A 14132-nucleotide genomic window follows, 5' to 3' on the forward strand; every position below is an offset into this window, starting at 1 on the left:
CCAATTTGCATAAGGAGGTGCCTTTTCTGCGCCAAATGGATGCATATTACACAATTTAAATATGTGTAAATAGCACAGGAGCACCAAGAAGCTTTTTGCTTGGCAGTGCCGTTTAGGGTGTATTACACGATTTTCTTTTTGTCTTACTTGTGCAGGTTTAGCTGTCTCGCAATGCTTTTGTGAATTCACCTGACAGAGTATGACAACATCCACTTCATGTGCATGGATTTTTATGCCAACTCTCCTCGTGCCACATCACTCCTGACGGGCTTTGTACATAGATGAGCTCCGGCAACCACTAAGGGACTCAGCAGGTAATACTTCACCTCATTTGTCAAGTTTCTACTTGCCATAAGCATAAAGCTATGGTGCGTGACTATTTTTATATTAATGAACGTCCGTTACATTCAAGCCATTGCCAAATGAGTTGATACAAAGCTAATTAAGCCTATTAGCTCTACAACAACTCTCTCTGTATTTCTCAGTATGGCTTTGTTTACAAAACGGTGTAGTCCAGAGACTTTCGTGCGCAGAAGCAGAGTGATGTGTTGACGTCATCGCTGACCCGGATTTTCCACAGCAGCGTAGAGTCTTGCCTGCCTGACTCACAGATGTTATTGTCTCTACAAGTACTTTACAGAATAATCCCGTGTTTATTAAGCTAGTATCTACCTTCCACTCCAAGCACTCCTGCAATTAAACTCCATGCCTTCTCTTTTTTAGTGTTGTCCTTATAAAGGATTTGTAATGTCTATTATGTTTTCCACCTCCAAGATGAATCTCTCGTTGTCCATGGTGTTGTAGAGGAGACATACAGTATACGATATTGGGGGAGGCGGGGGGGGGGGTCTTTTGGTGAATTGACTGGATGCTCTCGCTGTTTCACCGCCTGCCTGGCTGTGTGAACGCCCCGCGGCTCGCGTGAAAATAGACCTGGCGCATATCTTTAGCAGAGAGCTGGGATGTGCCATGACACGGGTGGTGGAATATCAATCGGTCGATCGATCGGTGCCTCCAGAAAGCAGCGCAGACGTGCCAGGTGGAAAATAAGGGTGAGAAAGGAAACAGCAGCGCTCAGCTTTTGAGACGAAGAGGACTGCTGCAACAGGTGAAGGCATGGCTGAAAACCCAAAGAAGCACCCACGAAATGTTTGTTTGAAATGTTCGAAATGTTGTCAGTGATTGTACTGCTAAGAAAAGACCTACACGTTCAGCAGAGAAAATCTGCTTAGAAATATAGTGACTATTGGATAGGATAGAACAACACAATGCAATTCTGCTAAATAAAACATCATATTCATTATTAATTTGGGGGGGGGGGGTGCCACCCCGTTTCCCCCTTCTAGCCCCACCCCTGCATAACACTGTCATGTGTGTTCTTTGGATTGCTGGTCAACACAAATTTGTGAAATGCTTCCCGTAATATGTGGAGTGCAGCAAGTTATTAAGTGAAAGGAAACATACATTGCCCAGTTACTGTATTGCTGCGTAGTGACAAGCCAATCACAGCCCATCTTGCGACAAAGCAGTGTGTTGAAATGCAAATGCAGTGTGTTCCAAGCACTAATGTCAAGACATATAGTTGCATTCTGGCATTTCTGTGGAGAAAAAACACACCTAAATCTTTGATGATACATCAATGATACATCAAGGTATACTGGCCAACTGGGCTAACCTTGACAGCAGTAGATGACTAAACGAAAGCACAAGCCAGAGAAAAAAGCTTCATCGTGTTCTTGGCCACTACAGTGTCCCTCACAGCCGCACTTGAAACTGCAGCTCAAACTTGAAACACATTACATAATTGCATAAGCCTCAGTGTTGGCCTGTGTGTTGTGATCTCTGACTCATATACCTGCTTGAGGGAAATGATTCCCTCCCTGCGGTCAGCATCGGTGGTGATGGTGAAGAAGGCAGCTGCGTCGGCATTAGTGATGCTGTAGGTCATCTCAGCGTTCTGCTTCTCATCTTCATCGCTGGCTCTGATCCGACCCACGGCCTTCCCTACTGGAGCCAGCTCTGCTACATACAGCTGGTAGCTCTCTGCAACAGCGACGCAACATTTCATTCTATTTTTTTCATTATACCTTTTAATGATATTCAGTGCTTTTTACATGCAGTTTGAAATGTTCTCTCGTTTTTTTTCTTTAGATTTGGACTTATAACAGACCAGGATAAAAAAAAGGTGTGTTCTGAAACATAGAGTGTGAACTGAAGAAGAGTAACTTTTTAGAGAGGGGTAAGCAGCGTACAAACAAATTGTCAACGCATGTCAACGCATGCGCAGTGTGCATATCCATTATTTACAATAATAATCTCAGTCTGTCAGTGGAAAAAAATGTGAGCTCAGGAGTTCTGCTCTAGGAATATCACAGCATTGTGAAACTAAATCCAGAATCTATGCACCTAGATCGTTCAGAAAAAAAATCTGAGCCATTTTCAGAAAATAGTGCTTTTAAGGCATTAGTCAAAATCGCATACATCTCTAATTTATACTGCAATACTGCATATTGGACATATCTGCTTTTCCATAGATAAATATCTGATTTCATTTGTTATACCACCTCACCTTTGTAGTAATGACCCTGTGGCTAAGCATTAAAGTAAGTTTTCTCAGAACCGTTGGTGTCTTTCTAGTTACATAATTCAGTGTTTCCCTTACCATGATGGTCTAAAATTATGTTAAAATGCAAAGTTAGCACAGTAGAATAACGTTTAAAAAAATTACGTTAAAAAGGGTGCCAGGCACCCCTAAAGCCCTGATCCTAGAATCGCTGCCTGGTCAGAAACAAACGGTGTGTGAGAGGGATCTCCTACTCTGTGGAAACTTTGGCGGGTTGTCATTGATGTCGGTGAGGGTGATGTTGACGGTAGTAGATCCAGACAGTCCTCCGACCGAGCCAGCCATATCTTTGGCCTGGATCACCACAACATAGTGGTCCCTGGTCTCACGGTCCAAGTTGGACATCGCTGTACGGATGATACCTGAGGTAGAGATGAGGAGAGAAGAAATATATGTAATACAATTTTAATTAAACAGGGACAATGCGCTATTAAACATTAACCCTGTATAAGAACAAGGAGATGCATTGCATATTTTCTTCCCAAAAAACCTACAGAATCAATTGTTTCAGTGACTGCCCCAGAACGACATATGGTTATGTTCATAACCCCAACCCTAACCCCACTAACCCTAACCCAAACCAAGGCTCAAAACTCTGCACCAAAATGATTTTTTTTTTTTCAGGAATTCAACTGTCTGTCATGTAAACCCAAAAATACAAATACAAAATCATTAAAATCATGAACTCAAGTGTCATTATGAAACAAATCAGCCTTCATTTCAACAACAACGAATGAATGAATGAATGAAAAATAGCAATGCGTGTTATCAAAATTCGCACCTAGCCGCCTAAATAGGGCCTACGTACTGTTGCAGCCAATGAGCAGCCGACAGGAGCTGGCTGCAGGACGACTCAATCACCATGAACAGTTTTTAATGTTCTATCAGACTTTGCTCTAATTTTCGGGACAATTAGGGCAGGATTCGGGATTCGGGACAACTGCTTGGATTTCGGGACTGTCCCGAATTTTTTGGGACGTCTGGTCACCCTAGTGTAGACTGTAGCTGTGTTGGATGTGTTAGTGCACTATTTCCGTGATAGGGAACGGTTTGGAACACAGCTTGTGATTGATGGACATCTTCCTGAGTCTCTTGTCAGTTTTGTTGCACTTGTTAGGGCAGGACAAATGACAGATTTACCATTCTTATTGGTAGATGAAGATTTGTGACCTAATAAATTCCCATCTAAGCTCCGGCCTGCTTTCAACCCGCAGAGGTCTAATCAGCTACAATAACTGAAAGCACCTGTGTGGGTGTTCAGAGGCTTTAAATAAGTGGCTGTAAATGCTACCATGCCAACGAAAGGTCCCCTAACCATAACACTTTTTTTTTTCACCCAAACCATGTTTTAATGTGATGGTAAAACACAAGCATGCGCGCACACAGACACACACACACACACACACACACACACACACACACACACACACACACCCCCCACTTGCACTCTGAAATGAAATAATCAATCATGTGGTGTAGATTGCATGTTTGCCAATGTCCTGCTGAAACCAAACACTTTTGACACTCTCACAAACTGAAAATCATTTTGATGATTTGATACCCATATATTTATGGCAGTCTATTTTTTTCATACATTATTCATACTGTAGTTGTGCGAGCTGTCTGGTTCTTGAAACATGTCTTCCTGCAGGACATCATCAGCTCAGTTACACTGAGTTTTGACACAAAATGCATTCCTATTTGCTCATACCTTCCTCTCTCTTATTTGATTTACATCTTTTATTTATGTACAGCAACAAAGAATAGCCTCTGTTCCCTACAGTGTTACTATATTACAGTACATACATGCACATTATTAAAGTGAATAAATAAATACATGAATGTATAATAAAACAAATTCATCCTCTGTGTGCAATTTTTATTTCAGAATTATTGCTTATTAGTTTTGCATAATTACCTTATAATAGGCAATATGTTTTGCACTATCCCTTGCTGCTTTGACGTTGTGAATTTCCATGTTGTGGGATTAATGAATGATTTTGAATCTTGAATATGGCATTAGCCAGAAAAAGCGCAAGTCAGAAACCGGCATGATTAAGACATGGCCTATAAACATTTATAAATTGTATGTAAGCTTTACAGTTGAAATTCAAGATTCAAGATTTCCTTCTGTCTGTTCCAAAGGTTAGAACTGAGCTGGGGAAAAAGGTGTTTAAGTTTGCTGCTCCCTCTACATGGAACAAGTTACAGAAATCCATGAAACTTAATGAGCTGGTCTCATTGGTCGCTTTTAAGAGGATACTGATTGACTTGGAGGCAGCCACATCTGGCTGTAGATGTTTTTTCCTGATGTGTTGAGGATTGTGGATGACTGAGGGATTTCCTGTTTCAGTTGTTTTATGTTTTTAGTGTTTTTGCAACCTGTTCTCACTCCGAACTAATAACTAATACGACGTTTGGACAGTGGCTGTCAGCGTTTGTGTATGTAGTTTTCAGTGGAGTAATGTAACTTGGTACATTTACTCAAGTACTGCACAAATTTGAGGTATTTACGTAAGGGTTGTACAGTATATTGCTGCTGGAACAACCTCTGGGAGCGTTTCTCGGGGAAGGACAGTCTCAATGTGACCTTATCTGACTACAGGCCTCTGGATCACCAGGCTACGGTGAACTGAAACTTTACTGAAGTAAAATCTGTCTACCACTGTTCCCACCCATTTCTAAAGCAAAGTGAACCAAGAAGCCCGAACCGTTAAAATGAAAAGTGTAAACAACACATTCTCACTCCCATCGCCTCAAAAAGAGATGCTTGGTCAGGCGCCTTTGGCATTTGTTATTGAAGCAAAATGTCTCTTTTGGCGTCATATGTAGACACGCTTGGTCGGGACATACATTTAACTTACATGCGGCACAAGACCGGGACAGTTAACTTTAGTAAAAAATCGTGGGTGGGGTTACAAAACGTACATTTTCAGTGACACGCGGGACAAGAACGGGACATAAATACCGGTCTCCTGGGTGAAAGTCTTGTGTTGTTTGACCCATCCACCGCCCCAACCTACCTCCTTACGCAAATTTTCGGTCTTTCATACTACTCGCTACCGTTGTCGCTTTTAATACTATGTCATGTTACAGCGCCGCGGTCAAACAGCTGCTATGCCCAGTGCGTTCTATACAGACGCTAAAGGGTGATTTTTGCGTGGGTATCTGACGCTGAAAGCCATTGACCAAGCGTCAGTATTTCACGAGTTGGGAGTGAGAACGGGTTGGTGAAAAAATACAAATTAAATGGATACTTAAAACAATTTAATCTGGGCTCCTGGTAGAGCGCACACCCATTTATAGAGGTTCACTCCTCTCTCTCCCCTTTCCATGTCTTCAGCTGTCCTATAAACATAAAGGCCTAAATGCCCAAAAAATAATCTTTAAAACTATTTAATCCTTCCTTTTCTCTTTCTCTTGGATTATTTCCAGTCAGAGGCCTGCACAGACTGTGTAACAGCCTTGTTCCACATACAGTCACCTGTTTTTAGGCCTTGGGCGTTACCCTATGGACCCTGGCGTGATCCAGAGAGTCTGGTGTGCAGCTGGTGTCTGGTGTGCACCATTTGTCACTGATGGCCTTGTGGCTATTGGCTAATGCTACTGTTTTTTTACCTCGCAAGGTAAGGTACTTAGAGGACCATTCTGGTGGTTGCACTTTGCTATAGTGATGTCAGCGTGTTACTATGGTGAGTATAATGTTATTATAACTGATAGAAATGATTGCCATATATTAGTTCAAAGTTGTAATAAACAGGAAGTATTCTTTAATGACAATTTTTAAGTGGAATCCACAATATGATTTACTAAAGCCTCCTCCTTAACACCAACTGAGCTTGAGATTGAGAACAAAATACACACATTCATATCCAACTCCATTCCCGTTTTGTTTTAATTTTGGTGTGTGTGTGATTTTGTGGCTATGTGCAGCAATCAGAGGTAACCTCAAGTTAGTGTAACCGGCAATTTCCACTGGATGCGGAACGTCTGCGGAACGTCTCCGGAACGTCGACGGAGTCATTAGGTTTCCATTAAAGTCAATGTGTGTATTTCCACTGACTGCAGAACGTCTGCGTCCCTACTCCGTCCTAGTTCCGTCAGTCCGCAGCCCTCCGGAGCAGATACGCAGAGCTTCTATTTTTGACGGACGACGGAGAGCTCCGCAGCAATTTAGCACAATTCAGATTGTGCGGGACAGGAAGTCGAGCACAGAAACAAAATAAAACATCCGGTTACTTTTCAAAATAAAAAACACCCTGTTCACGGCAGGTCATTTTCCCTGCACTACACCTTGAAAACACAGCACAGAGTTGTTTCCCCTCTACTCCTCTGGATGGAAACAAACTGTTGTTGGTTTTGTGGTTCTGTTTATAGAAACTACATCCTGTTATATCGCGCGAACATACGTCAATTCACGAGATCTCGTGGTTGGCTGGCCGCAGCCGTTACGCAACAAATCCGGACCTGGTGGGTATTGACGGACTACGGAGCACGCAGCCGTTCCGCAGCGGAGCCGTTCCGCAGCGGAGCCGGTCCGCAGACGTTCTGCATCCTGTGGAAATCCACGGTAAGTCAAGGCCTGCACTGTTAGAAAAACCCGTAGAAATACGGGCTAATATACTGTGTTATTATGAAGGAATTTTCTGTAATGACTTTTCACACCTGTGTTTTGATTTTTGGATTAACAGAAATGTCCGTTTAAAAGGTACAGAGGATACACTGTAAACCTACAGACGTTTCCGTTTTTGGATTAACAGAAATGTCTGTAAACTTAACGGAAAAGGTACTGGTAATTTTGTTTGCCAGGACATTATCTGTTTACAGATTTTTGTTCTTACAGTGTGAAGGAGTGAAGACTGGTCAAAATGACTTCACTTTGCAAACTGTCTACACTTACTTACCTAAACTGGTACTAACAAGGACAGAATTCCCACAACACAAACACACACACACAGAGCTCCCGCATGAGATGCAGACAGTGTTCAGCCTGGGGGCTCTGCTCCACTGCATTACTCGCTTCAGAGGCTAACAAAGCAGAGAGCCATCTGGCCTTATCAGCCCCTTTAGACTGAGCAGGGAGATACGGCGCAGGCTGGACAGGACAGCACACATTATGCACCTGTATCACAGAGAGTGACCGGAGGAGAGACACATATAGACTGAATGAGAGAGAGAGAGAGAGAGAGAGAGAGAGAGAGAGAGAGAGAGAGAACAAAAGGAAGTAGAGAGTTTGAAAATGCGTGAGAAAGGGGAAACAACTAGAGGGACTGGAGCCAGCTAAAATATACTACATTCTCAGAACACTTTCCCATTTGAGTAACAGAACTACATGGAAATACATTGTTAGTTGGTAATAGTGATAGTAGTAGTCAGTACAATGGTAGTCTAACATTGCCAGACCTTCTTCCACAGCACTGCGGAGGAGGGTCTGGCTAGTTCACACAGCATTCCGGGATGGGAGAAAAACGTGCTCTGGTTTATTGGTATTTCTTTAAACCAATCACAATCGTCGTGGGCGCCTCACGGAGCCACGGTGCCTCTGCAAAATAGCCTCGGGGAGGAACTTGTTTTAGTGGAACATGTGTACGTTCAAAAGTTGTTGGAACTTATCTTCATAAATCCACCAGAGTTTAAAATTCCAACACAAAGAAAGTGGAAGGTAACGGACATCTGACCGGAAAGAGTGACATCCAGCGGAATTTCCGGCGGCACCGGAGGATTCCCGGAAGTGGAACGTCGTTTGATATAGACTAGTACAATGGTTAGTTGTAGTGAATTGGTGAAAATAACACATACCTCCATCAAATTTGTATCAAATTATTATTTAGTATTAATAAATATAGATATAGATAGTTGTAGGGGTTTTAATATTTGTCTCACTATACAGGTTCACTTTTATTAGTTTTAAATATTTTTTAATAAGGAATATTTAGGGTCTCCCCTCCTCAACCTTTGAGCTGAAGAGCGAAACCCTGAATTCATGAAATCTATCAGAGACGTTAATTTAACTGTATCGACAGAAACATGGTGTCAAAATGATTTGCTCACTCACTGTCCTCCTGGATATAATGATGTCATGGTGCCCTATATAAAATTAAAAAGCATACGCAAGGTCAGAACATTGGGGGGGGGGGGATCTTGGGGTGGTGTAAAGGAGAGATTTGCTGTCAGATCTCACCAGTAAAACAGAGGCTGAACCTCATGTCTCTTATTTGATAACTCCTCGCCTGAATCGGAAGTTATTCTGGCCCTCCCTGGTGAAGGCCGTGATAGGCCTGAGGATACACAAGAGCAGCCTTCCCAGAAGCCTTGCAGCTGAAGGAGTTACTAACTTCGCCAGGAGGACATCTCATCCCTCTAAAAAAACACATTTCCTCTCTCCTCGCATGATTTCCTCGCATCTCTCCTGTGCTTCCTTGGTGGGATGGACTAAGGCGCGAGGAAGGGAAGCAAGTGAAGGAAACGGATGCAATTTAAAGACATGAGACGTACCTAATGTAAATCCCACATTTGGTTGAGGTTAGATCAAACCATAGGCACAGCTGATAGGGATCTATATCTCTGCGATTCTCTCTCTGCCATTTATATACCCCCAGTAGATTCACCTTATTTTGAGAGAGAGAGGGGACACAATTTTGAAAACAAGTGTTAAAGGGATGGAGGCAGAGATTAACTGTCAGAAACACAATCGTCACAATTTCAGACTCTTGAAATTAGTTTTTTACTTGGTTTTAGTTTTTTTTTGAAGGCCATAACCAAATGTTTCGAGCCACTGTTGAATTTGATTCGAAGGGGCGTACTGAAACATAATGTCTTCAGTCTTTCTGACAGAATGACACAAAACTGGACTCCACCAGCAGAAAACCAAAAAGACCTTGAGCTGTGCACATTCCCCCACTCGCGTCATGCTGAAATGAGAGCAGCCCAAATAATACAATGGTTGCTAGTCAGGGAGATCTATTTGATTTTGCATTTTCCCCATTAAAGGTTACTTGGCATTATAAATGCAGCTTTCTTCTGCATGCCCTCATCTCATTTTTCACTGTAATCCCTCGCACACAGACACATGAGAGTAATAGAGGGCAGATAAGAGGATACATTTTCTCTGCTTTAGCTCAGAGAGAGAGACAGAGATCAGAAAGCAAAGGGGAGGGAAGCTCAGCATACTTATTAGGGTTCAACTGATGTTTCTGCATTCAAGCTCCCAGTGGATCGTCTGCACTAGTCTTTAGTATCATTTTATTTGACCAGTAATACCTTACACTGATCCTTCAGCTTTTTTTCAGCTGGTTATTTTTTCATGAAATTTTAAAAAAGGCAAACACTGTGGCCACTGCTAGTTATATGAGAAAAATAAAATGAATAATCAAAGATATTTTGTGTAGAGTGTAACAGGAAGTAGTCAAGAAACAGAAGGCTGGGTGTGATCAAATGATTATTAGCAAAAGTATGTAGTTGTAACAAATGTAACACTATATTACATTGCATTATATTAATTCTATCACTATATAATCATATTAGTGTGTACATAATTTACAGTATACTGCACGCCAAATCATACACTAAATATATACTCTAATATATGGATATATAAAGGTGGGTGGGTGGTATCGAACTTGGCCACACACATGACACCAAATGAATAATAATGTTACTCCATAACAGATGGATGTGTAAACAAGCAACTATTGGCAAACAAGTTCACCATTGCAACTCAGAAGATAAATTTTAATGTGTTGTTTACAACTTGTTTCCGTTGCCACAACAATAAAGTATTGCAGCTTCATTCAAACAGTTATTTATCTGTCCTTACTTCTTAGTACGGGGGCCCTGAGAGCTACAATAGACACAACACAAGTAAATAAAGAAAGAGACAATGTTAGGTAGCAGCACACTGGCATGTGATGACTACTTTCAGCATGCAGCTGGTGAGTGGGCTGACAGTACATATAAATCAATGGGTACAGGTGTTATTACATGTCAGACGTCGCTGGAGTGTGTTGCCCTGTAAACCAGCAGTATGCTTCAAATTAAGTGTTTGTCAGTCGTCTGAAACTCTTCTCGAACACCTTCCATCAACTTTAGTAACTCTATCACTCGTGTCAAACTCAAGGCCCGCGGGCCAAATCCGGCCCCTCACAAACTTTGATCCGGTCCGCGCATCGATATAGGTTCATAATAAATTTTGTCCGGACCACTTTTTGGCGCTTTTTTACGACATTCTTGGCGCTTTTTTAGAAATTTTTGCCCCTATATCCAACATTTAGAAGGTTTCTTTTCAGAAAATATGGCAGACTGAGCAGTTTGATCCTCCATACTGTACTGTACATGATGCACCTGAGCTCGTAGAACCATATGCCACTCAGGGGACAGGACTGCAGTGCTGAGATTAACTTTCATTGATGTGGTTTCTGCACGTGGTCAAGCTAGAAATAAACTGTTAAATTCTGTCACATAGTCCAGAGTATATTACAGTCACATGTAATTGGATTTGTAATAACAAGTTCAGTGCCCGTTCAAAACATATCACATGCCATTGCACTGCTACATTTAACTGACAAAGAACGCAGCAGATTCAGATTCTACTCGCACAATATCACAGTTATAATATAATGCATTGTTATGTATTAACACTGTCCAGCATTAAAGTAGAGTAGATGTGTGCATGTCCTAAATAAATAAATGCATTTGGCAACTTAAACCACTGATTGATAGAAGAGGGATTTAACCGGTGGCCAGGGCCTTAGGCCAGGGTTTAGAAATGAGTGAGGTCCAGAATTCTTTCTTTCAATTTAGCTTATTTACTGCAATCCTGTGTGTGTGTGTGAGTGTGTATGTGTGTTTGTGTGTGTGTGTGTCGGTTTTGACAGCAAGGCCCGTAGGAGTGAAAGACCATGAGTGGAACAGACTAGACATGAGTGCTCGAGTGTGTGGGTGAGGTGTAAATACCTTATCCATGACCAGGTTTCGTCCCTGGTCTTGCCTGATAGCATAGTGTGCCTATGAAAAGGGACGTGCAGCAAAAGCATCTAGTGGAAGGCCTGCTTTCTGCCATCTTTCTCTTTCCATAGGAGCTCAGATTTTCTTTGAAGACTGCCCATTCAAGGAAAATCAATCAAATCTCCCCTCCACCTGGACTTATTATATAATAAAATGTTTTGTTGAATGCATTTGGTTGCCTCATATATTTTGCACTATCTCGCATTGCCAGACCTATCTCCACAGCGCTGTGGAGTGAAGCGTGATTTATGCTTCTGCGTTAACTCTATGCCCTGGCTACGTACGTAGGTACGTGGAGACACTGACCCTACGCTGATGTGCACCTCTAGAATAATCTTGAATACACCTCGCGGCGACGCATGTCGCTCAGCTATGGAAAGCCCCTACTCATTTCCTGGTTCTCCTTTTCCATAAACATGAAATCAAGGAGAGGGTTAACCTTTCCTGCTACATATTTCCCACCGTGGTCAGAAAACACATGGGAGACACTTTGTTTCTCCCACTATGCCTCTAGAGTTGCTACTCACTCACAGCTAATCGCCGTAACTCTCTCACTCGCTCTGCCACACACTCCCCACACACACACACACACACACACACCTTTTATTCTCTTAAAGAGATCAACGCACACACCAACGCACAAGTGTAAACTTCAGGCCACTTACGTCAGCGAAAGCTCCGCACGGAGCCTCCGCAGAACCATATATTACGCTTACGGTCTGGCTACACCGCACATTCATTCTAGTATAGGAGAAAAAAAGGCTCTGGGTTGTTGGGTTGCATTTCTTCAAACCAATTATTACAATCATCTTGGGCGGCGATAGCAGCTCTGTTAACAATCTCGGGAAGGAACTTGTTTAGGTGGAACATTTGCGCCCCGCAAAAGAAAACACCACATACAATATTAAATGAAGCTAACTGTTCACACAATACAGTACCGTGAGCTATTTAAATTAGCTGGATACATGGTTAAACCTCATTAGCTCTTACTAGTGTACCGCCGTGTGTACTTTGTCTACAACAATCCTTTTATATCGGTCCCACAACGTCCCAGTTGGACAATAAATGCCATAAACATATTCTTTATATATCATTCACAGAAAGAAACAAGCGGGCCTTCCTTGTTACACCATCCAATTTGTCTTCAAAACTTGCCATTTTCAGTGTGTTCAGCTTGCTAGCTTGAAGGTTTTTGCTTCCCGTAGCAAAGAGATTTTGAGAACAGCAACACACAGAGAGCCCGGAAATGTAAGACTTACAATACAAGCAACATAGTCATTTGAAATAATAAAAAAAAAAAATCGATTAGCATGGCTTTATGGTAATCTTATCAAAAGTAAACATACTCATTATGCAGAAGGGCCCCTGTTAAATTGACAAATTGTTGTATCTGTTCCAGGTGGTGCTTAGACGACTAAACTACTTTGCTTTGACCTATTATGTAATGTTGGGTAGCTGAATTAAAAGCAATGTTGTACTCAATGAGCTTATCACATTTTGTCAGTAACTATTGGAGTAAAAAGGCACAATATTAGCTACTGAAATATAAAGTACATTAACATTCTACTTAAGTACATGACTTTAGAACTTAGCAACTTTCCATCTTTGATTTCTCTAAGCTCAACACTGCATCTACTGAGGAGGAGGACGGACCAGTATATTGCACAATATGTCTGTTTTCTTTCAGCAAAGAGCAGAAGGAAGGCAAGAGTGAAAAAGAGAAAAAAAACAGAGGGACTTTAGACTAAAAGGGTCCCCCTACACACACGCACGCACGCACACACGTACGCATACACGCACGCAGCCGTTTTGTCACTCTGAATGTTTGGCTTTCATCCTGTGATTCTCTCCACTTCAGAAAAGCCAAGGTTAGCCATCATTTTCTCTCCTGATAATTCATGTGCTCATACAAGCATGAAGGCACCGAGCCGGCGCCTCTGTTCCAAGGCCACCAGAGAGCTGCACAAACAGGAAATGACTGTATGATATCAGCATGGCACAGATAAGCGCAAGAAAGAATGGCTGTTTGGTGCAGCTTATAACAACAATATTCATGGGGTGTCTTTTTGTTTTATTCAAAGAGAGAGAGACACCGAGTCAATGCACCTGCTCGGAGTCTTTTTGTAACCCCTGATTAAATAAGCTATGAGAGAAAACAAGAAATATATAGAGGAGGGTTATGAGTTTTTACTTCATACCCAAGGGAGGGTAGAGCCTTTTAATTTTCATTTTCATCCACCTAAATATATTATCTTTTTTATTTTTAAAAAGTTACATAAAAAAGAAGGCTTTGCGCCATGGGTCATAAAGGTGCGTTTTGCCAAATACCATGTGAGGACAACAATTACTTCCCTGCGTCAGGGCTTTATTTTCCTCATCACAATCCACTAGTAACTAATAGGACAACCAAATAGAGTCAGATCTACATGGTTTTTAGTGATTGACCATCATCTCTCCACAGACACCGACAGCAGAACTGCAGTGAAGTTACGTGTCGTAATATGGA

At 41.9% G+C, this 14132-nt stretch overlaps 1 protein-coding gene across 3 annotated transcripts in view; it reads right to left on the reverse strand.

Annotated features, from left to right (window-relative positions):
- The window catches only part of LOC116043968 (cadherin-18-like), a 108637-nt gene that overhangs the window by 38703 nt on the left and 55802 nt on the right, over positions 1-14132 (reverse strand). For all 3 annotated transcript variants that reach the window (XR_004898349.1, XM_031291016.2, XM_036005400.1), the window contains exons 5-6: positions 2818-2985; positions 1856-2043 (exon numbers count right to left, since the gene is read on the reverse strand). Coding sequence is in view for 2 of the 3 variants with exons in the window: in XM_031291016.2 (XP_031146876.1) it covers positions 1856-2043; positions 2818-2985 (356 nt within the window). In the remaining variant the exon portion in view is untranslated. The remainder of the gene's footprint in view (positions 1-1855; positions 2044-2817; positions 2986-14132) is intronic.

This window comes from Sander lucioperca, chromosome 9 (assembly GCF_008315115.2).
Source record: "Sander lucioperca isolate FBNREF2018 chromosome 9, SLUC_FBN_1.2, whole genome shotgun sequence".
In the NCBI taxonomy this organism is placed as follows: domain Eukaryota; kingdom Metazoa; phylum Chordata; class Actinopteri; order Perciformes; family Percidae; genus Sander; species Sander lucioperca.